The sequence below is a fragment of the Pyxicephalus adspersus genome, chromosome 7 (genome assembly GCF_032062135.1).
Source record: "Pyxicephalus adspersus chromosome 7, UCB_Pads_2.0, whole genome shotgun sequence".
In the NCBI taxonomy this organism is placed as follows: domain Eukaryota; kingdom Metazoa; phylum Chordata; class Amphibia; order Anura; family Pyxicephalidae; genus Pyxicephalus; species Pyxicephalus adspersus.
Window position 1 is genome coordinate 39,717,719 of NC_092864.1, and position 26,384 is coordinate 39,744,102.

Here is a 26,384-nt window from a genome sequence, read left to right on the forward strand (position 1 = left end):
TTGGCCACAGGGCGCATTAATTTTTTTTTTAAAGGCTAGCCCCTCGCCTAAATGGGATTTCAGTTTTGGTGGAGCCGCAATGGGTGCAATTAGCAGCCCACTTTTTATACCCTTCTGAGACGTACATCACACTTGCCATAAAGGTGGTTTTGAATTAAAACGTATTATTGTGGGTTTGTGTTTGAAAGTTTTTAAAGAAGGACTGTCTGTGTTGCCCATAGAAATTGGTTAGCTTCCTTTTTTTTACTTAAATTCTAGTAACTTGTTGATATGGGCAGCATAGACAGGTATCCTGTCACAATGCTAGGTTGGGGCTGGCCTGGTGCTACAACTCAACCTAAAGAACATCTACCAATCCTACTTTATTCTCAGCTTTTGATGGTGATGAACTCTTGACCACAGCATAAGATTGCACTATTTTTGCCTATCCTTGTGGTATATATCTTTAGTACCTAGCATGTGTTTTGTTAGGCAATCACTACCCTAATACATTGTTGATAAAATCTTCACACTGGCTTCAATAACTCTAAACTTAGCAGATGTTCAGTCTCTAATATGGATGAAGGTTTTATGTTTGTATACAACCTGTAATGCCAATTAGACAATTGCTTCTGAAGAAGTGACAAAGTGAAAATGTCATAAGGACAAACAGGATGCAGTCAGTGGCCTAAAACCTTATTACAAGATGCCAATGACATAGCCATAGTCAATAGTCATCAGCAAGGACGTCACAGCACATTGGCCACATTGTCATAATGTGTGCTTATATGAGAAAAATGCACATTTATTCTAGGAGCATTTGATCATGCAGGTGTTCAGAATAAAAAATTCTGACTCCAGACCAGTGGATATATCGGCTCTCTTGTATACTGATGTTAATCCTCAGACCCAAACTCACAGAACTGGTCCAGGCTGTAATACTTGTAAGCCATGAATCACGTTATAAACAGTGATTATATCATTTAGAATTGTTGCTGGTCAAGAGCCTAAAGCAGCATGGGGTCATCAAATGCTGCCAATGTCTTAAAAACTCAACCTTTTGTTTGAGTAGAAGGAAATTTATAAAAACTGGAGCAAAAATGGAACTGTTACACTATGTATATTTTGATGAAGCAGTTGGTGGATCTCCATCTCTATAAATTGGTTCAGTAGTGGCCCATTACAGTCAATAAGGTTTATTATTAAACCCAAGTGGTTGCTGTAGGTATACAGTCCATTTTGCTTCCATTCCATTGCTAATCAGAACTCATGCTGTTGTCTGTATTGATGCACATTGATGCCTATTGCTCTCACAAGAGCATTCAATAGACTTGTATGGTCAATACACACTAGCACATGCAGCTCAGGTTACCCTACAATGCACAGAGTGGTGCCCCATTCCGCAGAAATAGGCTTTATGGCAAATCTGTGCTGCTTGAACATGAAAGGCACAGACCCTGACAATCAGGACTCTCCTGTTGTCAAGCTTCTCTCACCACAGCAAACTTAAGGCAGGCCATTGTATTACCAAAACAGGCGGAGTGCTGCTTCTGATGGCAAAAAGGGCAAGCTTTTAAAGAGGACCTTGTATTATGATCACATTGAAATACACCTGTGCCATGATATCAGCAGCCAAAGTAACAGTCACACCACAGCAAGCACCATAACTTTCCTGCTTGTACCATCACTGCATTGGCCATATCCTGCAATTAGAGGTGTCCCCATAAAACTAAATTAATTTCTAAATTGGTATTTTATTAGGTGTAGGGTATCCAAATCTCTCCCAATAGAAGTGTAAGTAATAGTTTTTTAGGTACTGTGTGTGCATGTATGTACTCTCCCCAAATCTTTGGGATCTGACAATTTTTAGTATCTGTGGTCAGAGCTCCATTCTTTCATGTTGCAATTTAAAGCTTTAGAAAACCCACAGAGATCTATGTGCATCCAGATGTGTGTAAGAATTCGAACACACACTATATGATTGTCGCCCGGCACAAAAAATCATGGTGCTGTGTGTTTCTCCACAGTGGGGTCCCAAAATTGTTCATCAAGCGGGACTACTGTTGCACTTTCCTGTTATAACACACAGCAGGGTACCCATTGCTCATCCTCCCACCTCTCTTCTATATAAAACAGAACTGTTTGTACACAGAAGGGAGATTGCTGACACATATCACATGACCATTGCATAGTGAGGGTCGTCCTATCAATTCAGCGTGAGAATTAATCAGCAGGAAGTTGTGCATGTGCAAGGCAAAACTTCATTTACAGAATTATTAGTAAGGTGCAATTTTTAAAAATACCTTTTTCTTATCATGCAAGGTCTCCTTTAAAAGTATTCACTTTTCTGCCCATGGCCAGAAGAACCAAACTTGCAATTTGTTTTCTACTTCTGCTCTGCAGACAAAAAAGATAAAGCCATGAAATAACCAAGTGAATTACAGATATTTGATACACTTTAATCCTATGAACAGGACACTAAATTCAATTTCAGCCAGTCATTAACTCCTCTCCTTCCACTCTGTGTTTTCACACACTTCCTTTTCTGCTGACCTTATCGGAAAGTATCTGGATATGTTTATTGTAAAAAGAATAAAATTGTATAGTATTTAACAGCCTTTAGGGGAGAGATACTGATCATTTCGCTCCGACTTTGTTTTGGGTAATAAACTACCAGAACAAAACACAATAACGGCTTGCACTTAAGCAAAACGATATCCCCTCTCCCTGTTCCTTCCGCTTAAAGCACAACTCCACTCCCTGGCAGGTTTTAGATTGTAGGGCAGGGCTAAAAATCACTTAAAATTAAAATGACTCTTCAAACCAGCTTGTGCTTTTATGGACATATAGAATTCTTGACATCTCTATGTCTAAAATTCATGATTTGCTTGGTGAGGTGGTGAAATGGTATAGGAGCAGAATGCTACATCCGTATGACAATTGTGTACCATTTCTAAAAATGGAAAACCTATACAAGCCGACAGGAACAAGATGGAAAGAATGACGATTTTAGGGGTTGGTGATTTTTCTGTCCTGCCTTACAGGGTTAAATTTTCTAGAAGGCGGTGTTACACCATAAAAAGCAACTTGGTCAAAAAGGTTCTCTGCTTTTGGAATAGTAGGGCAATATACCAACTTGGATTTAATTGTTATCCATGACACCATCAACACAGCTGAGATGGGTACAGTTGTTTTATTCTTAAGCAAGGTGCATTGAAAATGCGCTCTCTTGTGGTTTCTCAGAGGGCTCACAACTGTTTGCTATTGAGCTGCTTTTCCTCCCCATACAAGTCAAGGGGGTGGATTGAATTAAGGATGTTTAGATAGCTATGTGAATTGTCACCCTGGCAAGAGATAGTTCACTTAGTTTAGTGCAGCCTTTCCCTTTTTTACATTGGGGAACCTCTTGATATAACTTTCAGATCTTGAGGGAACCCCTACTATAATTACTATATCCACAGCTCACAGTACATTGACATGGTGGGCAGTGGAAAGAATGCCTCTTACATTGCTGGCCATTGGTTAGAATGTCATCCTTACATATAGCAAAAAAAGATCATTGGTGTCAGCTAACCTGACCCAGAGAGAGAGAGCCACAAACTGCTGATTGCTCAAGGAACCCCTAGCAACCTCTGGAGGAACCCTTGTTGAGAAACACTGGCTTAGTGAAAGGAAAAGCTTTGCTGATTTCAGCAGTCCAATCATATCCATGTTTCCGTGCATGTGGTTGGGTATTCTTTGCAAACAAATTCACTAAACGAAGTGAATGATCCTTTGCAGAATGAGCATTTACAATGCTAAGTAAACAGTTTAGGTTCTTTTAGTAAATCAATGCCAATGTGTATGCAACGCAGAAGCAGCTGGAGGAAACCCACTACATGAAAGTATTGCAACAGGTTTGCAAGTCAAAACAACCTAAAAGCACTCGATTGCATAAAAGCATTTGACTTGCTTTTCAGTATGATCAGTCTTCTCCATATACAACCAGAGTCAGCAGACATCTGTAATGGGGCGAGACCTGGATCCTAGATAGTGAGAACAATCCAAATCTTGCCCACCGTACCACTAAGCAGAAAACTATTTTACCTGGAGTTGCTATTTAACTTTGTGTTATAATGATCTCTCAATATTGAATTTGGTCTTCTCTATTAATATGTAGTTTTATGATACTCTGTTTTTAAATGTACAGATATTTTGCTACAAAGTTGGTGCAGTTTTTTAAGTTTTTTTTGTTTTATACTTCCTTAATTCCCACCTTAGCTGCTGGGTAATATTGTAAATATTGTTTAAAATAAAACAGAAATGAAAATCGCATCAGCCTGTGCTATACAATCTGAATGTTATTTTAACTTATAGTTTTTTTTTTTTTTATATTTAACTAAAAATACATTTGGGGATCAAAGTTACAATGACATTCACTTAACCTTACAGTTTGTTTCTTGTGTACAACTGGCAGTACTTGTTACATTTGCACAAGTGTGTGTACTTGATGTACCGAGGAGAACATGCCAATGTCAGAGGATAATTTTATTTCATGATAATGAACTGATGTTAGTAGGAGTGATCCATTTATAGAGCTTTAATGGTAACAGGATTTGAAGTGCTTTCTTGCTGGGAGATGACAGGCAGACATGATGGGGGTATGTATACAAAGAGTCAAGTACAAAATATTTCCATGTGCATAATTTACAGAATCAACAGTCACGAATGATATCTATGCCTTAGAAAGACAAAACCTACAAAGACATGCTGTCCATCAAAGTTAAAGGGAATTATAGTCTATTTTTATGTTTTTTTTTCTTTAGATGTGAGAAAGATTACTTTCATGTAAGTTTGATTTATTAAAGCTCTCCCAAGACTGGAGAAGATAGTCTAATTGGAGAAGCCGTGTCATACATAAAACTTGGAATAGATATCTTAAAAATCATTTGCAAATATTTTTAATGCTAGACTAGCTCTAGGATCACCCAGGATCTCCTATCATAGTTTATCTTCTCCAGTCTTGGAAAGCTTTAATAAAGGACTTGGTTGTATGTAATATTTGTGGTACATGTGATACATGGTTATGGAACAGTTTGCTAATTACAAATGCTGTGCCCATTTTATCTCTTTACAGTTCATAAAGAACTTATTCTTTTGGTTGATAGAGAGCTATGTACATGCGGCTCATCTCAGGCGAGAATCTGACGTGTACAGAGGTCACCTGATGTGATATTTGGATCTGTGCTGACGGATCCGTAAACAACTGCTGTACAAGTCAATGGAGAGGATCGCAGTGGGTTACCACTCGCTCGTTCATTCTCCTCCTTCCCCTCAATGAGACTTTTAGGGCCAAATGTGCGATCAGTTTAGATCAGCCCTCTAATACAACATGGTCATTCCTATATGCACAATTGGAGGTGGATGGTATAGAAAGGGCCATGCTGTATTAGAGTACTGCCATATTGTGTTATAGTGATCTTTAATAAAGTCTACTTGTTGTTTAGCATGTTTTTGAACTGATTGCATATTTAGCCTTAAAATCCCATTGTTGTTTGTTTGGTGTTGCATAAATAAATGGGGGTGTAACTTAGCCATTTAGACATATTTATGTACAGCTGTGCTGGCCCCGCTTCAGCATCTGAAACTATGAATCTAATGAATGGCTGTGGTGAAATCACTTCAATTTGTATGTTGCATTTACTACTCAATAGGGCTACAAAAATATATGGACAGCCTTGCAAATGATTGAGGTTTTTGCACAAAGCAACCTCCAAAAATACTTGGTTTGAGCTATACGGTGTTAAAGAACTCAAAATCTGAATCGGTCTTCAAAATCCTGACCCTAATCCTAGTGAACTGTGGGATAAATATATAAATGTAAATATTAAAATGATCATATAAAATTGAAGCTTTGACTGGAAATCAGGTAGCAATTATAATCCTTATTTCATGTGGGGTTTTTCAACCTGTAAGCTTGTATTTGCCATTGGTTTAATAACACAAAAGCAGTAAAATCCTTTTTATTATTTATAACTATTAGCAATAGGAATTTGATTTGACACCCACACATTTTTTATACTTAACACAACTCAACATAAAAAAGATAAATGTTTACATTTTAATCAATTATTATTCCACAAATCTGACCTTAAATTGGCAGATGAAGTTGTTGCTGTAAGTTATGCACATGTAAAAAAATAAGCAAATTAGGTTGTAAATGTTCAAGTGCCAAAAAAAATAAATAAATAAATAGCTAGAATAACTTGGAACTAAAACCTATGTGATTCTTAGCAAAGCTCTACATGTCTGAAATCACATTTAGCCTGATTGAAATTAACAAATCCGAGTGAACTAATGGGTTGAATGTTAAAAAATGGCTACCTAAACTGACTGTGAATTGATGACAGGTACACTTTAACTCTATATGACTCTAATACAATGCTTTTTTTTTTTTTTTTTTTTTAAATAAAGCTTGGAAAACTACGGTAAATAACTTGCCTGGAATGTTGGAAATGTTGGCATGTTTTCTTTAGTTTTACTCCAGCTTTTTAGCAATATTAGAACCAGTCCATGTTACGTTTCTGCTCTGTCCATTGCATATGATTAAATAAACTATTTACACTACGACATCTTGATGGTCTCATACTGTGCATAGTATTTATTGAGCTGTTGAAGGGTATATTCACCTTTTTCTTCGTACTTGTTAACAGTTACTTTGAGGTGGAAATCTCTGTACATGGCCAGGTTCCCCCTTCAGGCTGTACAGCGCTCGTTTATGGTGGAAAGGATTTTAAGAGATCCTTTCCTATGACATTATTGTACGTGTGTATGCAGCCTATCTGAAAGGGTCCCCTTATGGCAACACTTGACATAGGAAAGATTTAGAACACATACAGTATTTTGATAACAGAAACTTCTGTCTTTAGGGATGAGAGTTCAAATAAATACTACCACAAAATAGAAGACAAGGTTTTAATACTTCATAAAAATGTACAAAAATATCCCAAGAGCGATCACCGGGAAAAGGCGGGGGGGAAATAATGGGATTGAAGCAAACACTGGCTGTAAATTAAACAGAATATAAAAAAATAAGATTTTGTTTAAATCAGACATTTCAACCCCCCAGCAGAAATTGTGGTGTATGGTCTACACAAGGTACAGTAGGCTTACAGGAAACCATGTGGCACATTCTGTTCAAAGGTCTATAAGGCAACTCTTTGAAAATAATGGTAACATTTACAACACTCTGCAAAGAGGCCTGCATCTCCTCAAATGGAGACAATCCTTTGAGTACTTTTTATTTTATACAGAGCGTCGATATTTAAAAGGGGGAAAAAAACCAAAGGGGAAAAAAAAAGAAAAAGAAAAAAAGGAAAGTTGAATTTCCTCCTAGCAACTAAAATGTCACATTTCCTTGTAAACTTAATGTGGGTATAAGGTATTATTGATCATCATCCAGCTGCTCCAGGAGGGTCCGTCTTCTCTTTTCCAGCTCCCCTTCACTTAATTCGCTTCCGGATGTGTCCCAGTTACCCTGCAATGGTCACAGAGATAACAGGACATAAAGCCTAACTCTGGGCAGAAATCAAAAGACAAAATATTTCAGATTGATAGCGTTATTCTCCTCCATCCTTTTCTCTGTCAAATCATCAGGCTGAGGGTGGACATCACTGCATCCCTGATTAAACAATAGGCATTTACCCACAGGCTTTTTATAACTGATACTATAAAGGAAACCCAAAGCCATAGCTTAATAAATCAGTCACTACACCCATGGTGTGTGGTCCAAAGGGAACTTTTTATTTGGTATATAAAAAACCATTATAAGTACATTGTTAATGACACAATATTTTGCATAATAATAAATCAGCTTATTGTATTATTATTAACATTATTACTTTCAGCAGTTAAGCTTTTTGGTGCTTGTGGGATGTACATTCTGCTCTACAGGTCAGAAGAACATAGCATTTCCTACTTGCTAAAATTGAGGAACCCCTTAGAAAAATGTACATTTTCAATTATCTGGAAAGATTTAATGTGTTGTTTTTTTATCTAAACCAAAATAATTAAAATACCCCACTTACAGAATCCTTCTCCTTTGTGGATTTTCTTTTAGGAGATTTCTGTTTTTCTTTTTGCCTCGATCGTTCTTTGTCATCCTTGTCTCTGTCTTTTCTCTCCCTCTCCCTCTCCCTTTCTCCTTCAGATTCTGGAGAATTCTAAAAGGTCACCATGGAAAGAAGAATAATTATTAAAAAGGAACTCTGATCTAAACAAACACCATTGTAAACCCTAAAAACAGAGCTAGATATAACATAGGTACGTGGCCCAATTTTTTTAGGCTGGAAAGGCTCTGGATATGCAAATCAGTTGAACTTATAAACCAAACACTTTGGTCTATGGTGTCCGTGCTCATTACAAAATTGACAAACATTCTAAGGTGGAGAAACACTACGCAGAGATCATTCATCTTTCATTTTTTACTAGTCACTTTTTAATAGTCATGTATATGACTATTAAGTCATTGGGCCTGTTTTATTAAAACTTTCCAAGGCTGGACAGGATACACACACCATCAGTGAAGCTTTTGTTTTAAAAGGTCTCACTGATCAGCAGCTGAAGGACCTCCTTAGTCTTTTTTCGCCTGCAGGCCAAGCCCCTCACCTAATCCTAGCTGTTCAAGTTATGAGAACACAACATTGAGTATCCTTACTGCTAAACATTAACCATTATAACAAAACTACTGACAATTAAATGCTGAAGTTAGGATAAGAAATGGCAACAGTTGTAACACTTTCATTGGTTACATTTGTTTTGTGACATTAAACAATTTTTAAAAATAATTCTACTTACAGATTTATGTCTCCTCTTCTTACTCTTCTTTTTGTGCTTCTTTGCCTTTTTTAAACTTTTTTCTGTTAAACAGAAGAGAAAATGAATTTAAATTAGATCATTTGTAACCTGAAAACACAATAAGACATGAACTAAAATCTGGGAAATAATAAGACTGCTGCCTCAGTTAAAGTTACCTGCACCAATCAACCTGTTACAACACCTTCCCTAAACAACATTATTGCACAAAGGCATCCTTGTGCCTTGTTCTGAGCACCCAATTCACATATCACTTAGTGGGCTATAGTCCCATAAACAGGAAGGCATTGAAATATTAACCTAAAAAGGGCGGTTATTAAAAACATGTGGTAGCTGAATAATCATAAGCATCGAACACTTTTCTGGGAGTGTCAAATGCCTGCTACCTCTGTGCCTAAAAATTCATTCAGCCACAAGTCACTAGAGGACATAAAATAAAACAGGGACCAGTGAAACTGAACCACAGCACTTAGTGGTGGGCCAAGCATCCACTATTTCCGAACTGAAGATTCTTTGGAAACTGCAGCCCTTCAAGCTATATCAGTGGCGGGACCTACAGCAAGCTATTGTGACATGACTATGGACTCTAAAGCGCTACCTAATATGTTGGCGCTATATTAATATGGTGCAATATATATAATATTAGTAACAGAGTTGCAATTAGGTTTAAATAAATTCCAAAAGTGACTTCTGCTTTGGATGGGGTAAGTGGGATTTCCCCCCCAAGGCTCTATAAACCTCCAGGGACATCATCTTCTATCTCACTGTCACTCCAGCCCCATAGAAAACACACAGCCATTATAATATATATATATATATATATATATATATTGAGGTGTATATAAAACACAGTATATAAAAACACACGAGCAGATATCAAATGTTACCTGATTCTGCACTAGAGGAACGATCCGTGGCTGAACGGGAGTCTGATCTTTGTCTTTTCTTTTTTGTGTGGTTCTCCTCTTCCTCCTCAGATTCAGAGCCCTGAAATAAATTACAACATCAGTAATCTCTCAGTTAGAAAAATCAGTACTTTACTTTAAAAGAAAAAATAAAACCTTGCAATTCTGGATGTGCAGTACTGCCAGCAATCCGGAGTGTGCCGCTGAACTTCCAATTTGCATTTTAATTATTTCAGCTCAATAAAAATCCAGTTTCTATTTCATATCTCAAACCGATGAATCAAGAAAGCTGACTGCACTGACTGACCTGCTCCACTATGTGCCAATATAAATCAAACATCAGCTATACCAAAAGATAGACATACAAAAAGTCCTCTCATACAACAGCTGTCAGTCAGTACTCACAGAGCGAGAGCGAGACCTCTTCCGATGGTGTTTCTTTGATTTCTTCGAGTGTTTCTTGTTTTTCGAATGATGATGCTGACAATCATGCTGTTAAAATAAAAAAGTGTAAATCACTAAAGTAACATAGTATTAAGTAATCTAACTTTAAATAAGTGATATTGCAAAGCAATTATAATTAAACGGTGCAGTACACATGAAAATTACTAAAAACACATTGTTACATGACAAAGCAAATTTGTGAAGGAAAGTAAAAAGAAAAAAGATAGAAAAAAAAGCATCCACTCTCTGACCTATTTAATATCTCGGAAATACACTTACATAGCTAATATTAATATATACTACACAGTTGATTTTAAGCTAACATTTAATCTATACATGTATACTAGTAAGATAAATATGACATTTTAAATAAAACTCATTTTCATAACTTTATTTTACATGACACTTGGTCACTGTGCTTCACAAATAAAAATGCAGACAGTTCTTGCCTTGCAGGAGAAGCCATCAGGGTGCTGTGACTTTTTTTGAGGAAACGGTGTATAGCTCCGAGCGCAAATGAAAGTAGCAGATGAGTAAGAAGTTTGAGCACAGAAAGCGCATACTGTAATGAAGCAATACTGAAGGTTGGCACTCAGCTTTATATCCCACAAAAAAAAATACTAAAGCTTTCTGGATGCTGTCAGGAAATAGTAGAACTAATATATAGGAATATATGCAAAGAGATTTGTTACACCTATCACACCTATGATCTTGTTGGACATTTCATTTCAAAACCATGGCAATAACAGCCAGAAAAGTATTTGTGGGAGCCAGGTACTGACTTCAGAGAAGACTTGGCTTGGAGTGAGCATTTTAATTCACCCTAAATGTAATCAGTAGGATGGAGGTCCGAATGCCCTGTACAGGCTACTCAAGCACCACCATACAAAATCCAGCATTTCAGCAGAAACAGCTTAAGAGGGGGAAGACCATTTATTTCTTCAGAGGATAACGTTGTATAGAAAAATACTGCCTGGCATAAAAAATATGCTTTTATAAATGAGAATTACCTCTAGGGCATGAACAAAATCCCTAAATATTCGTTTACGGTCGGATTCCAGTGTGATATCTTCAAATGCCGGCTCCTTATTAAACCTCTCTCGAACCTTAAAAAAACAACACATTTGTTTAATCTTAATAAATAATCAGTGGAACCAAGAGAAAGACAAAGAGTAGAGGTTTTGAGGTAGACTGAGGTACACATGGCCCTGTGAATGGTTATTGAATTAGTTTTTGCATTAGTCTCACTATCTGGTATGTGGGACCACAGGTTATCAGTGGCAAAATGGTATCATAACAAAGTCTCAAAAATGCCATAATAGATAACAACATGTTAACATTCTACTGTAATGAATAAACAGTAAAACCACAGTGGCACCGTGTTGGAGATGTAAGGTAATGTTCTAGGCATTCGAAAAAAGAGAAAAAATGTCTGAAATAATGTCTGCCGCCACCATAGAACAAATATGCAGAATTAGAACCTTTTCTTTGTCACCTGCTTTCATGGTTTAGTTTCAAACAAATATCAAATTATTGATTATATTGAACTGTCAAAAACAATACAGTAAAAAACCAGAAGTACATTGGTTTGATGAAAAAAAAAAAAAAGTTTAGCAAGTAACAATTGTTACTAAGGAACCTATATGGGCTACTACACACACAACACACACAACACACACACACACACTTACCTCTTCCCACACAGAGTCCGCTTCGATTGGTGGTGCTGCTTGTTTTAACATACTCTTAAAAGCAGATTCCTTCCTTTTCATTTTCCGGGCCTCTTCTTTCTCTCGCTCCCTCTCCCGAGCTTCTGCTTTCTCTAGAAGCTAAGGAAACAAAAAAATACAACTTGGGAAATGCAAACATGTACTGGTGAAATACAGCTGATAAAAGTGACTTTACTAGTATAATATAGAATGGAGGAACTGAAGCAAATATAACACATGTAAGATAAGGTACGTTCAATAGTAACTATTTCGATTCAGAATGTATCACCATCTTTTTTACTAAAATGCAATTAAACTGTTAACTGTGTTTGCATAACCCCAAGGTGAAAAAGGGACCTTAAAGCAGATCTTAGAAAAAAATTTGGGTGTTTAAAACCCCAGGGGGACTAAGGTGACCATGAGATAAGATGCCAATAGGCCTGACACACATGCAAAAAAGCAGAAGAGGACTTGTAATCTTTTAGTAAAGTGAAATACAAATCCTGGTCTTTCTTTCAACAGAAGCTGGAATTAATATCCATCATGCTCTAGAAGAGAGTCCAAATATTGAAAATGCAACTGGAGTAAGATATTTTTCTTACATGGATGTATATAATACTCCCTCCTAACAACCAAGAAATCCAATTTCCTACATTCTTTGCAGCTGTGCTCTTCAAAATTGTTTTGCACACAGAGTGCTGGAGTTTATTCAGTCATCAATTTAAGACTAACAGTTGCAAGTGCTTTGATTAATGTGCATATGCAAATTAGACATTGTACATACAAGAAAGATTAGAGCTGGGGAATGACACAACATTGGTAGAATATATGCCGCTATATTCTGTGCAACAATTTAAAAAAAACTGTTCCCCTGTTCAACTGGCAAACTACAACTCAACACAGTGCAGGTACTTGTAATTGTAGCCATTTGTTAATTTTAAACAAAGCAAGAATCCCAAATCTAGACAAAAACTATACTTCATTTTTCCTTTATTTATTTTAAAAGGCTGTAATCTTCCCCATACCAGGAAGCCAAGGTATAGAGAAAAACATGATTTATATATCAGTAAGATTAAGACATTTTTCTCTCTGCCAAAAGCAACCCCTTTGTGTCAAAAAAGGTTTAGAGGAGGCTGAACATTATCGATTTTGTTCACTCAAGCAGAATGTCTTTATTGCTTTTGTCTATAGACACGGAAAAGGCATTCGACGGGGTTAGTTGGCAGTTTCTCCAGGCAACATTGCAACATTTGGGTCTCCCCGAGCGTGTCCAGCAGTGGATTTAAGCAATATACACCGTACCAACCGCAAGAATCAGGGTCAATGGAGAACTGTCAGAGGTCTTTATTATGTCGAATGGAACGAGGCAGGGCTGTTCTTTCACCACTACTTTTTATTCTCACTATAGAACCATTTCTGCGCCATATTCGTTCCAATGCTGATATAAAAGGTGTCAAAATAGGACCATATGAAGACAAAGTCACTGCCTATGCAGATAATTTGCTTTTTTTTTTTTTTTTTATATAAAATCGCTGCTCGCTACATATATCAGTACCAAATTTGCTTGCGGAATTGGACAAATATGCTGATGTGTCAAACTACAAAATTAATCTGCAGAAATCGGAAGCCTTAAATGCATCCATTCCCCAGGAAGAACACAGGGAATATTTTCCATTTACTTAGGCCACCTCATCTATACCATACTTAGGCACTCAGATTCCTGCCAGGATTGAAAATGTAGTTGAGCTGAATTTTGTCCCATTACTTAATCAAATCCGCTTAGACCTTCAAAGATGGAGGCAGAGGACTTTCACCTGGTTTGAGAGGTGCAATATTCTAAAGATGACTATAATGCCTCCTTTACTATACCTTCTTCTTGCCCACCTGGCAAAAGGACCTCTCTACACAAACTCAATGCTTTAAAGGCCGAATTCACCAAGTTTATCTGGTTCCCGGATACCCCTAGAATAAGCTCAAAAATACTCAGATTACCTAAAGTACATGGGGGAATGGCATTCCCTGACCTGATATTTTATCATAGAGCGGTACACCTTGGCAGGGTAATAGACTGGTGTACGAGTAAACAGAGAAAGCTTTTGGTTACACTGGAAAATGAGCTTTCGGATATTGCGCTGGAATCAGTAGCCTGGGCCCTCCCACCTGCTAAAGCTAAATTGGCTAAACATCCGCAAATGGGCCCCACATTAGCTGCGATCACGAAATATATCCACTCTCATGGGGTCCTGCTCTTTCCATCCCCACTATCCCCGATATTAGGACACCCTTATTTTCTCACTGGGAACACTGACCTGGTATTCCGCCCTTGGCGCTCCAAAGAGATCTACAGAGTGAAACACTTTCTAAGAAACAATGCCTGGGTTGCCTTTATGAAATTGCAAATTTAATCAGACCCTTCCTCCTCCCTCCCAGTTCAACCGTCTGCTACCTTTGGAGCTACAATGTTCTTCCCAATCTGGGTACCTTGTCTTGTGCCTACCACAAACTTATCTCAATGTTATTGGAAGAAACACCACCTTATGTGACAAAGTGGGAGGAAGAATTGGGTCTTACATTCAAAGTTTATCAGGGCGAGACAATGTTACACTTTGGTAACAAGGCTTCAGTCTGTAACAAATACCAAGAAATGAATTATAAATTAGCTACCAGGTGGTATAGGACACCTGTTCAGTTGGCACTCACACTCGACCCTATATATTGGAGGTGTATGGTGAAAATGGTACTGTTACATATCACTGACATGTCCAAGAAATGCTATAATGCATCCCTATTGAGACATTTACTGAATGCTGCTAAAGCATGCATCCCCTCTTGTTGAAAGAGCGAAACACCGTCTACTGTTGGTCAAGGGCTTAATAGGGTCCAGGACATATCTTATGGAAGATATGATGTCCACTGATTTGGGGAAATCTGAAAAGTTTAACCATACCTGGTGCAATTGGATTCAGTTTAGTACCACCCCCGCTTTTGTTACTCTGTCCTCGCAAGAGTCGTAAAGTCAAATTGATCAAGTTTTTTCTGAACCTTATATCATAACTTTCTGCTTCAACATATGGTTTGTTGTGCAATGCTGATGTGCCTCTGCTACCCCCTTTTCACCCCTTACCATCTTCCCCCTCCCTTACCCGCCCTGTTTTAGCCCCCCCCCTTTTTTTTTAAATATACCCCAAATCTTTTTCCGATTAACGTTATAAAATGTTACTGAGACATCCTGGACTACAGGTTGGATGTGAATTGTTTGTAACCGCCACACCATTATGCAAGCTGTACCGGCTGGAACTCTTTATTTTGTTAATTTGGGCAAGTTTTGTTTTATTATTTTTTCTCTGTACCTAGCAGCGTCTCAAAAAGTTTCAATTAAAAAAAGGAATCAGATGCTATGTAGGAAATGCAAATTTGAGAAAGCACGATGACAACCCCTATGAAACACAGACAACACTGTCTAACACATGTTTTGCCTGCATTCTAAACTAGTGCAAAAAAGCATAGAATTTACAGTCCCCTATTTATCTCAGACACAAACAAGCAAAGGAAGTGCTTAGACCAAGTTATGGATGTGGAGGACAAAAACAGTACATAAATTAAACAAACCGCAAACCTGTACCAACAATAGAATGAAAAATGATGAAACCTCTTTCAAGGGTTTATAAATACCTAAATTACAGGTAAAGATCTCAATTATGCAAATTTTTTTAAAAAATCTTACGCTGTTGAAAGCAAGTTTGATATTTCCAGCATCTAATGTAGTGGCTCTTTTTGTAGAGCTGATAACCGTAACAAAATCTTCAAAACTTGTCCGAAGCTCAACCACAAAACTTTTATCCTAGGAGAAAGAAAAAAAAGTAGCATTTGAGAGGACTGTGCAGACCCCCATGGGACATCACTTATCAATGTTTTTAAAGAAAGCAAAGTTACACTCTGGGTCAATACAAAATAGTCCAATACAAAGAAATCCTCATAATAAATATAAATAAATAAATATATATATATATATATATATATATATATATATATATATATATATATATAATATAATTTTATTATATATATTATACATGCTACTGTACAGTTATATTACAATTTTCCACCATTATTTTTTTAATAGTTTTTTTTATTTAAAGTTTATTATTAAATATTGGACATGATTTAGTGAGTTATGCCTAAGAATTATAGCCTACAATGTAAAATGAATTTCCATGCAAAAGAAATGTAACGCTTTTTGCATGGAAATACGGAGAGAGTTAGAACGCTAGGGGGGTTAATGTATGCGGTGGCCTACAAATAGTGAAAGTGCAATAATTTAAGACCTTTTCAAAGATGGTTGCTGTATGTTTTGTTTGCTTAGTGGGTGAACAGTGGCTACAGCTTGAACATACCCTTAAAATATCCTTGATGATCTTTTTCTCATCATGATATCGAGCCTTTAGACCCTCCACATAGAATTTAAAGAGGTCTAATGCTGTGGAACCTGTTAAGTGAAAACACAAAAAAATTGTATTTTAGAAAACACATCAGACCAAGACAAAGACTTAGCAGCATCTACTACTATTAAAAGATAGACATACAAAAACAAAAATAAAAGGAAAGTTATTCTCAAAAGACAAAAAAATACTTGCACAAGTATGTTTGGCAGTAAAATCTACATTTACTGAGTACTGAGACACTGAGAGTGCACAGACCAGACCTTGTTGCCTAATGACCTGTTCTGCCTTCAATCTTTCCCGAGTACTTGCCACTCAAAACATATTCTTTCTGGATTTGTTAGGGGTTATGCGTTTGTTACCACAATTTACTTTTAAGTTTAGCTCATAAAGACAGAAGAAAAAGAATAAGAGACAGGACAGAAGGCTATACTATGATATGCATACTTAAAACATCTTCAGTCCATAAACCAAAATTTTAAAACTGAAATATTGTAGTAGAAATCTGCTACAGAATGTGTACAGGGTCTGCCTTTCTCTGTGGCACAAAGCTAAAATATACTGCATTCATGCCAGGCAAACAGCTATGTTTGTGTCCTATTATTATATATGAAATGTATACCTTTATGTTTATTGTAAGCCATCAATAAACAATCAGAATATGTATTAAAAGATTATGAATACATTTGAACAGAAAACACTAGAACACTAGTAATTACCTGGCTGACCAAGCATGTTGGCAAATCGGATGTCAGAACTGATTGTGGGATACAGCTCCATCCAAGATGACATGGAATGTAAGTGACCATGTTCATGTAATTCATCTAAAAACACCTAAAACACACAAGAAAATATTATTTTGGTATTAACAGCTAATTTAGTTCTTAAAAAGAAATATGAGCTGCCATTGCTCACTTGTTTCGTAATGTGCAGGCTCCAGGATGGTCATTACAATTCTTACTCTACTTGGGAAGGTCACTGACCTGCAATTCAGTCAATAATTATGTATTTATTTTGCACCAATATTTTCTGCAGTGCTTTACAAGAGTGCAAAGTAATAATGCTTGATCACCCCTAAGAGAAGCTCTCAATCTAACGTTCATCCTTTAAGTATAGTTCTTTAAACAAATTTAATGTCTGGTTTAAGGAAACCCACACAACATAAATGTGCATTCCATGCAGATGTTGTCCTTGTCGAAATTCAAACCTGGGATCCTAGCACTGCAACCTCCACTCCTGTATTACACAATTAGCCAATGCGTGTGGCAACACCCATATTTTTTTGCGGTGTCTTTTGCTAAAGTACAGCTCATAAGGGAGAAGCTGAGCTTCCTTTAGGAAGAGCATATAACTGATCATTCCCTCTTGCCCATACAGCCCATTTCAATGACAGAAAAAAAAAAAAACCTGGAAAGATTCCCGATTTTTTCGCTGTCGACGTCTTTCCCTTAGCAACGTTTTTTGCTTCTCTTCCTCTTCTTCCTTTTCCAAAGCCCGAATATGTTCTTCAAAACATATTAAAGCATCTTCTTTATCCATATCTGGAGATAAATCAATCAAAAAATATTTAATAAGTCACACTGCAGTTTAAAAAATTAGTTGCTAGTCGTGTTTATAATCTTTCATTTGCATTTGTGTGCTGCAATAAACGTTCTAATACTGCTGGTAAAATATCTGAGGAAAATGTTCAATTTTCCAATCATCGGGTGGTAATCTGATCCAAGTGTTCACAGCCATCCGAAACTGTCGCATTCACCAAACTGAACAATATTTTGTCTGTGTATCCAGAGAAGTAATATACAGAAACCATAACTGTATTTTTATATTGCCTGTTCAAAGTATCTGCATAGAAGAGCATTCGGTTCTACTTGCAGATAATGGTACACCCTTTTGTTAAAGTTAAATTCTAGCTTTCCTTTTAGTCTTGCTTGTAAAAACTGCGGAAAAATAAACCCCACATTTTCTGGCTGGAGGACATCTAGCAGTATCTAGAAGTTTCCTCTCTAGTCTTGCGTTTTCTGGTTTGCATCCATTACTAATTGGTTTAAAGTCCTTTCTAACATGGTGGCTCAGATTTGGGTGTATCTCAGGGTGAATTTCATATGAACAAAGCAATTGCTATTTCTCTAGACTGGCATCTACCCATCAAACCATTTTTATAATTTCATATTTCTTACCAGGAGCCAGCCCACTGCTTGCATAAGTGCTTAGGGCAATTAAGAGGAGTACTGATGCAAGGTGTGGTGGTGTTTGCAGAAAGCTAAATACAGAATCCTGTAGCAGCCAGTGATAGAGAGATCATAGGCAGTGATGGACCCACACAAATAGGCAAAAACCCTGTTAAGCTACATTCACATGCTAGATCATTTTCTAGCACGTACAATGGTCTGCTGTGATTTCCTAGGGAATACAAGGCAACAGGGTGACTTCTGATCATTCCCCCCTCTATAGGTCTGTGTGTTCATTCATCATAAAAGATTGTTTCTAATGACAGAAATTTGATGTGCTAATGTGGCTTTAGTATAGCAATTTGTAGGTGCTAGGCAGGCTTACACTTCCATCCCACCTCCAAATACCCCTGGAACAGGCTATGGTGTTAAATCTAGTTGATGATGGAGGCCCCTTGGTCCATTTCATAATAAAAGTAAGCTAATACACACTCTGTAGCTCCTCATCTTCGGCAAAAGTAGGGTTATCCATGAGGTATTGCTGCGCTTCTGACCAGGTTGTACAATAGGTTACATTGGCCATATTGTCCAATATATTCTTTAAAGCTTCCCAGTTCCTCTTTCTGAGCTGCTTGGCTTGTTCCTGAGAAACAGAAATCACAATCTTTCATTGATAAATGGAAATACAGCAATTTCAAACAATAGGCCAAATCTTCTACACACAGCAGTAAATCTAATATCTTGTGCAGGCAGCACATACAAATAATCAACTGTAAAGGTCACAGGAACACTAAAAACGTGAGCATGTAAAAAAACAAACACGCTAATAGTATATCAATTTTTATTTCTCATGTGGGACCAGATTTCCTACATGCAAAGTTTGTTTTTCCTGTCACCAATTTCAAGTTGTCACCAACTTGCTGGATACTGACCTTGTACTGCTATACAGTCACTATTCTTCAAAAATCCTAGGACTGTTATCAAGGTCAATAATTCCAGACATTAGGCAAACGGTCACATTATAAACCAAGCAAGATGATTTGATTTAAGGATTTCCGGACAAAAATTAAAGCACCATATCTATACCATAAAAAAATATTTATTTATTCAACGTTTGTTTTGCCGCATGGTATTTCCTTAATTATCTAAGGATGTTGCAAATTTTCTGACTAGTGGTGATTTGTATATGAAGCTGCATCTGGAAGAAGTACATAGACTACAATTATAGACTACAATTATAGACTACAATTATAGACTACTACTACTGTTTTGATTGTTGGTCCAGAGCAAGCTAGGAGATAAGGCTACACTTGTTGTATGCTTGTTCCAAGCAGCCACTATACTAGAGGGGTAAGACTACATACAAGTCCCCATTCTCCCCCATTAAACATCTTCACATTCCTAAATAATGCCATTACACCTGTAGCAGACTAAACCTTTTACCTTGCAATAGGTTATTGGTTGGCGCTTACATATATTAACAGCAACAGAGCGACAGATTTTTATCACTTTGCAGTGTTAGCACATCACTTGTTTGATGAGTATATAGGCCTGTGATAATTGGCTTTGCTCAATTTAAGAGGACTTGGTAATGCCATTTAAGTCTATAAAACGTGAAAATGCTAGTCAGAAGGAAGTCATCTGCAGGTCAAACAAACTTGTCAAAGAAGTTTTGGTATTTTCTTAAGAATATGAATCTTAGCAGTAGGACAAAAAACATCACAGAAAACATTACCTTTTCCTTCTTTGCAAGATAAAACAAAACATCTTCATAAATCTCAAGACGGTCACGCTCGGAAATTGCATTCCAGACATCTAGCTCAGAGAACATCTGCTCTGCTTTTCTGACAGGGAGTAAAAAAAAAACCAAAGAAAAAAACATGAAATTGTTGGTATGATAGAAAGGGTGCTGTGAACAGAGACAACAGATAGAAATCTTACTTGTATCGGGTGGTTGAGGTCATTTTGTCATGATTTTCAAGAAATCTTTGGTAGGCTTCTTTAGCCTCTTTGTATTTTAGCCTGGCTTCTTCCTTTTCTTCTTTCTCTGTCTGTACCTTGTAAGCATTGAATGCCTGTTTCTTCTCACTTAGCTTTGTCAATGCACTACAGAGGGAAAATAAACAGGAGGGTTCTAACATATATAGGATGTATACAGGATGTAAAACCTACCAAAACTTGGAAAGAGTAATGTAGAGGTAAAACCACGGTTTGTTTTTTGCTATCCATGACTGTAGGGAGATTTTCCCTTACAGGAAGTTACATGAATACAGTGTCCCCCATTGGAAGATCGGGTAGCAATACTTGTAAATATGCTATGAGGAAGGGAAATATTGGAGGGACTTTCTCCCAAAACACATACAATTATGCCAACCCCTCAATATTAGATAAGATTAAGAAATAAGAGGTAGTAGTAGTGTTTTTTTTTTTTTTTGGCAACTAGTTATTTAATAAATTAATATTTATATGTGCATGTACAAGTGTGTTTTATACAAGGATAATTCATAAGTCACATATTAGACAACTACAAGATGCAAGCAAAAATTGGTTCTAGCCCCATCAAAATCCATGGGATAAGTAAGCCGACAAACTAAATAAGTTTGTCTATAAGTACTGATAATAGGTCCCAAAGAGGAAAAAGGAAAGTAATACATGGCGTAGTAAAATCGGCCTCAGGTCCTGACACATTTTGCTATATGGCAGTGAGACAGTAAGAACCATCACAAAGCTATACAGGCTTTTGGCCTTGGGATGGAATCATATACTGGTGCAAAGAAATGTTGAGAATAAAGCCTATAAGCATAAGTCATGCTTGCATAGCTGAGCAGGGTTTACCAAAACATACTATCTATTTGCCAAATCTGACATGTAATATCAGTATTTGATTCTACGGTATAGTTACCTGTATCTTGGGTCATTAATGATCATTTTCATGGCTTGTTCCCAAGAAGCAGTAGATGGTACACGCTAGAATGAAAGTAAAATAAAAACACCTAAACTGTGTGCCACATCAATGTTAGCAATGCTATCCCAAGTAAAAACAACAAAGGCCACAAAAGTAGAAAAGACAAACTGAATTAAAACCATCATGAATTGTACAGTGTAGTTGGAAGCTATTTTTCAATATGATTTTGGAAAGATAATTGTATACTAGTTATCTATATCCAATAAAGCAGCAGGTGTATAGGCTATTTTTTTACAGCAGGAAAGCCAACCATTCTTGAAGGACTTTTACTGTACTTGAAAGTGGGGTGACTTCAGGCAGTCATAGGCAGATAAAAATTAGTGACCCTTTTCGGGTGGTTTTTCAATAAGATTCCAGTAGAACTGTTGACCAGAAGCGTACACAGTAAGTCAAGGAACAGTGCTGGGTAGGACTTTTATGCCAACCAAACTTCACAAAATCTAGTGAATAGGGCATTGCTTTACATATCTGACTTGTCCAGTATGACAGTGAGGGTGAGATCAATCCTGTGTAATCAGAATGAAAACTTACTCAATTTTTTAAATGCAACAGCCCTAAGAACCAAAATAAAACATGTGCTAATGTTAAAAATACAGCACAATTTTTATTTTAACCTGTAATATTATAAATGTTTTCAACTTAGAAATTTGAAAATACTATCAGGGTCTATCATGGTAATTCAGTACTTTTCTGGGCCAGCAGTGGCATGCAGCATCTGAAGCCACTAAATCCCCAGAATAGTGTGTTGGCAGATGTCTTCTAAATTAAATACCTTTTCCTTGAGGAGCTCCTTGAATGCTTGCTTAGCTTCTTCCTTTGTGTTCCATGTATATGTCTTTTTAGGAGTTTTTTCTTCTTCCTCTTCAACTGGAGTTGAGCTGGATGAAAAAATATACGGCCCAATTTAAAACACAATAGGCTCTACGTTAGTAATCAAATATAGATCAAATCCAAAGACTAGTATCACACACACAGGTTTACTCACTCTGCTATAACCTCTTGTTTGACAGATTCCTCTACAATCCCACTGCTGCTGACTTCTGGGTCCTTTTCTTGAATAGAGGATGACACGGAATGGGCTTGTTCTTCACCAGAGTCATTGACCATTGCCTCAGATTCTAGGGCAGGTGTTGTGGGTGTGGACAATGCAAGCTCTGCTTCAGCAGCTACTGCTATAGGGGTAGGTGTGGGTGTACTAGTTGCCTCTGCTGCAACTGGAGTAGTGCTAATTTGTATAGGCGCAGCAGCTGGAGCTGAAGCTGGAATTTCTTGAGTGCTACAAGAAGAATGGATAATTGAATCAGGAGTCAGATCAACACAAAGATACATTTTAATGCACCTCTTAAAGATAGTATGAATAAAGGTATAAACAAACACAAGACTGGGCTTTTTCACCAATCAAATTAAACCCATAAACTGCAGTTTGAATTGTATTCTCTTCAAAAGCCAAAGAATTTCTGTGGTGTTTTAAAATTAGTTGGTTGTTTACAAGAATGGTAATGATTAATAGTAATGTGTATGGAAGCTCAAGATCACAAATCATAGTAAGAGAATGATATGAAAATCCATGACAGCATACTACTTCTATATGATCAATTAATTCCAGTTTAGCCCTTACATTCTTGATTTCTAGTTGTGGAGTTGTATATGTAAGTAAATAAAGGTGAACACACTGATTGCATAAATCAAACAACTAGAATTTTTTTTATTGACCAGAATTTATAAAGTTAGTCCATTCACACAACATTTATAGAAATTTACATTTACATTAAATCTGCTTAGTCATCTGATTCTTTATAATTGTACCAGTGCAGTCACAACACTACTCTAACACATGTTAAATACATTACTGGAATGCGGTGCAATTCATTGTGATTGGAACTGCAAAGCACTTGCAGCACACTGCACAGTAACACATCACCATGCACTGCAGCAAAATAGCAAAGTGTTGGTTGGTAAAAGGATAACAAACAAAACTTACCTACTGCTTTCTTCAGCTTTAATTAACGCTGTAGAGAAGGAAAAAAATGACGTTAATAGAGTGACGTAAACTGACATTTCTAGTTAATGCCCATTCTTTTTAATATGTTATTTCCTGTATTCTGTTTGGCACTGCGTCAGAAGAAAAAACATGTCTACTGACACAATCCTAAAGAACACAGAAAAACAAGGGATTTCTTTGTTTTGGGATGGAATATCAATTACCTTCTAGATCTTCTAACTCCTTAGGTTTGGCCCAACGAGATTCCTTCGTCTGAGAATTGTAGTAGTATGGTTTTCCAGAGTCAGATTTAAATTCCTTCCAGGGGCATTTGGATAAGAGTTGCTGATTACAATGAAAGAAAACATGTTAAGTACCATGTTTGGTGCACAAGACATTAAAAAAAACAAGTATTTAAAGGACAATGAATATCAAGATTCAACACGGTCTTTATAAATAGGCAATGCGCATGAGACAAAGGAAAGAGCAGAGACTACAGACAACAGGATGAGAAGCTTCATTTCACTTATTGCTACCCTGTAGGTATGAAACAGATTTACAATAATTATATTCCAACCGGTCATCATCCTAAAATGCTGAATGCTGACATTAGGGCATTCACATAATCTAGGTAACGGGTATTACAGCTAAATGGGATGCAAATCCTAATTACACACAAGGTCCAATAGTTTACCACTGTCGCTATTTACAAGCCTCCGGTGAAGCGATGCTAAACATTGCAACCACTGTTTTATTATGAGCTAAGGAAATGTCAAGTTTAAAAATATACTTATTTCAAATACGGTAAATTTAGTGTCGCTGCTTAAAGAGTGAAACTTCCTAGCTAAGAAGACACCCAACTATTTTCACAGCAGGGAAATAAAAATGTATGCTTTTACTTGACAGCTTGTTATTGAGGCAGCGGCGATAAAATATGATTTACCTCAGCTGGGCTTTTCAATTCATCCGGTTTCTCCCACGTAGACTGCTTGGTTTCGATATTATAATAATATGTCCTACCATCTGGTGATTTATGCTCTGTCCACACAGATTTCTACCAGAGGAATAAAGAAAAATGCCACGGTAAGGGTACGAATATAAATCAATTGCATGGAGAATAAACAAATAATTATTGGCGTACTGGCTTGTTGGGTTCTTCATTAGCGGCGGAGTTTGTTGAAATGGCCGGCGGTGCTGAAATTACAGGGTGTGCTGCCTGAAGAATAAAATCAAAATTTAGAAGGGCACAACAAAGAAATAAACAGATGTAATAAAGTTTTTGTTTATGCAAAATTCATCCAAGGTAATTACATACCTGCGTCACGGACGGCTGAACTGAGAATAGAAAAAGAAAAGAAAATCTAAGTTGTGAATTGCTTTTTAGCCAAATCAAGGCCTTGTGTTTAGAAAAGACTTTGCAATGCCTAAAACAATAGCTTCCACAATTCAAAATTCTAGCAAGGGGCAAAATGAGAAAAAGGAAAGCTAACAGACAACATCCTGGAATTCAGTATATAAAGGTAACACTATTAGAATGGTGGCATTCTCTATTTAAAAATGTGTATATTTTGGGTAAAACACTAACCAAAAATTTCTAAATAACAGGGTGGGAAAAAAGTATCTGCAGTTTTTATAGTAAGTAAAGCAATCAATACTGTACAAGTAGGGTCACATACCAAGTGTGGGATCCAAGCTGTTTATCCCTGGCTTTTAGGAGAGAAAAAAAAAACAAAGCTTAAAATCATTACACCATAAAACAATGCCCACTACTGTGCAAAGATAACTTGTCTTTATACACAAACACATGCACACATTCTTATATGGGCTTCGCATATGCTAGATGGTAAATAAAATCTCAAAATATATGACATTTCAAGATATGTGCATAAGAGGTCTTAGTACTTAAGAAATGTCAAGCATTGAACTTAATACTTCTGCAGATATATTTTTACAATAAAAACATGAGATAAGAAATAAGAAAACCCCAACAACAAATATTGTATGGAAATGCCAAAATACCTGCATACTAGCTGGTAATGTGCCAGGTGCCACATGAGCTGACATCATCATTCCAGGCATAAGTGGAGGAATCATTGGAGCCATCTGTACAGCAGAAAGAATAAATTAAACAACTGTACAACACAATTCATTTTCACAAATGAGAGAAAAAAAAACAAAACATTCTAAATTTAGGCATAATTTAGAATGCAGGTAGCTGGTGCATTAAAATGCCTGTGGTCTCTATTTTTTAGAAGTTTGGAGGGGAAAAAGATAGGAGGATAGGAGAAATACTCTCAGGAAATGTTAAAAAGGCTTCTGTATCACTGTTATACAGGAGCTTTTATTTGTAAAAATATCACATGAAATGTTTTACATTGTTTAATGTCCAAAAATAAAAAAAATAAGTTTCATTTTTAGTTGCTTTTGGCCAGGTAAATATGAAATATTGCATATACTTTTTATACTCTATTGCATAAACGCTTTGCACTTTAAGAGAAATCCCCTCTAAGTCAGCTGTCATGGAAATTTGACAGGTAAAACATTTTTAAATCTGCTGCTATGTGCCCAGGAGCAGCAAAAAGTTTGCAGTGCAGTTCTTCCTCCAGAGGGGGAAAAGCAACTGCCTTGTTAGAAGCCACATGGCGCTTCCAGGAATTGAGCCTCAAAACCAATCCCATACAGATGAATAGGAAAGGTTGGTAGCATTGTGGTACAATGCTGCAGTTTACCGCCTTAGTCAGCAAAATTCCTGTAATCAAATCTTAAGGTCCAGAAGCAGATTTTCATCCAACAGTAGCCAACTACTGCAGAAACACATACATTGAGAAATTATTATTAAACAGAATTTATATAGCGCCAACATATTAAGCAGCGCTGTACATTAAATAGGGATTGCAAATGACAGACTAGTACAGACAGTGATACAGGAGGAGAGGACCCT

The 26,384-nt window shown here is 36.8% G+C and overlaps 1 protein-coding gene across 5 annotated transcripts in view; it reads right to left on the reverse strand.

The window, feature by feature from the left end:
- Positions 1 to 6,919: 6,919 nt before the first annotated feature.
- Positions 6,920 to 26,384, reverse strand: part of PRPF40A (pre-mRNA processing factor 40 homolog A) — a 30,754-nt gene continuing 11,289 nt past the window's right edge. For 3 of the 5 annotated variants that reach the window (XM_072418155.1, XM_072418153.1, XM_072418156.1), the window contains exons 4-27: positions 25,463 to 25,546; positions 25,120 to 25,150; positions 24,759 to 24,778; positions 24,585 to 24,659; positions 24,387 to 24,497; positions 23,668 to 23,788; positions 23,444 to 23,471; positions 22,448 to 22,738; positions 22,235 to 22,340; positions 21,400 to 21,464; positions 20,439 to 20,603; positions 20,233 to 20,341; positions 18,990 to 19,140; positions 17,737 to 17,870; positions 17,049 to 17,163; positions 16,285 to 16,376; positions 15,615 to 15,731; positions 11,873 to 12,010; positions 11,192 to 11,287; positions 10,143 to 10,229; positions 9,720 to 9,819; positions 8,815 to 8,876; positions 8,046 to 8,180; positions 6,920 to 7,495 (exon numbers count right to left, since the gene is read on the reverse strand). In XM_072418155.1, coding sequence (XP_072274256.1) covers positions 7,403 to 7,495; positions 8,046 to 8,180; positions 8,815 to 8,876; positions 9,720 to 9,819; positions 10,143 to 10,229; positions 11,192 to 11,287; positions 11,873 to 12,010; positions 15,615 to 15,731; positions 16,285 to 16,376; positions 17,049 to 17,163; positions 17,737 to 17,870; positions 18,990 to 19,140; positions 20,233 to 20,341; positions 20,439 to 20,603; positions 21,400 to 21,464; positions 22,235 to 22,340; positions 22,448 to 22,738; positions 23,444 to 23,471; positions 23,668 to 23,788; positions 24,387 to 24,497; positions 24,585 to 24,659; positions 24,759 to 24,778; positions 25,120 to 25,150; positions 25,463 to 25,546 — 2,526 coding nt within the window. In that variant the 3' untranslated portion in view covers positions 6,920 to 7,402. Of the gene's footprint in view, positions 7,536 to 8,045; positions 8,181 to 8,814; positions 8,877 to 9,719; positions 9,820 to 10,142; positions 10,230 to 11,191; positions 11,288 to 11,872; positions 12,011 to 15,614; positions 15,732 to 16,284; positions 16,377 to 17,048; positions 17,164 to 17,736; positions 17,871 to 18,989; positions 19,141 to 20,232; positions 20,342 to 20,438; positions 20,604 to 21,399; positions 21,465 to 22,234; positions 22,341 to 22,447; positions 22,739 to 23,443; positions 23,472 to 23,667; positions 23,789 to 24,386; positions 24,498 to 24,584; positions 24,660 to 24,758; positions 24,779 to 25,119; positions 25,151 to 25,462; positions 25,547 to 26,384 lie in introns of all 5 variants that reach the window. The other 2 variants (XM_072418154.1, XM_072418157.1) reach the window with 2 other exon arrangements.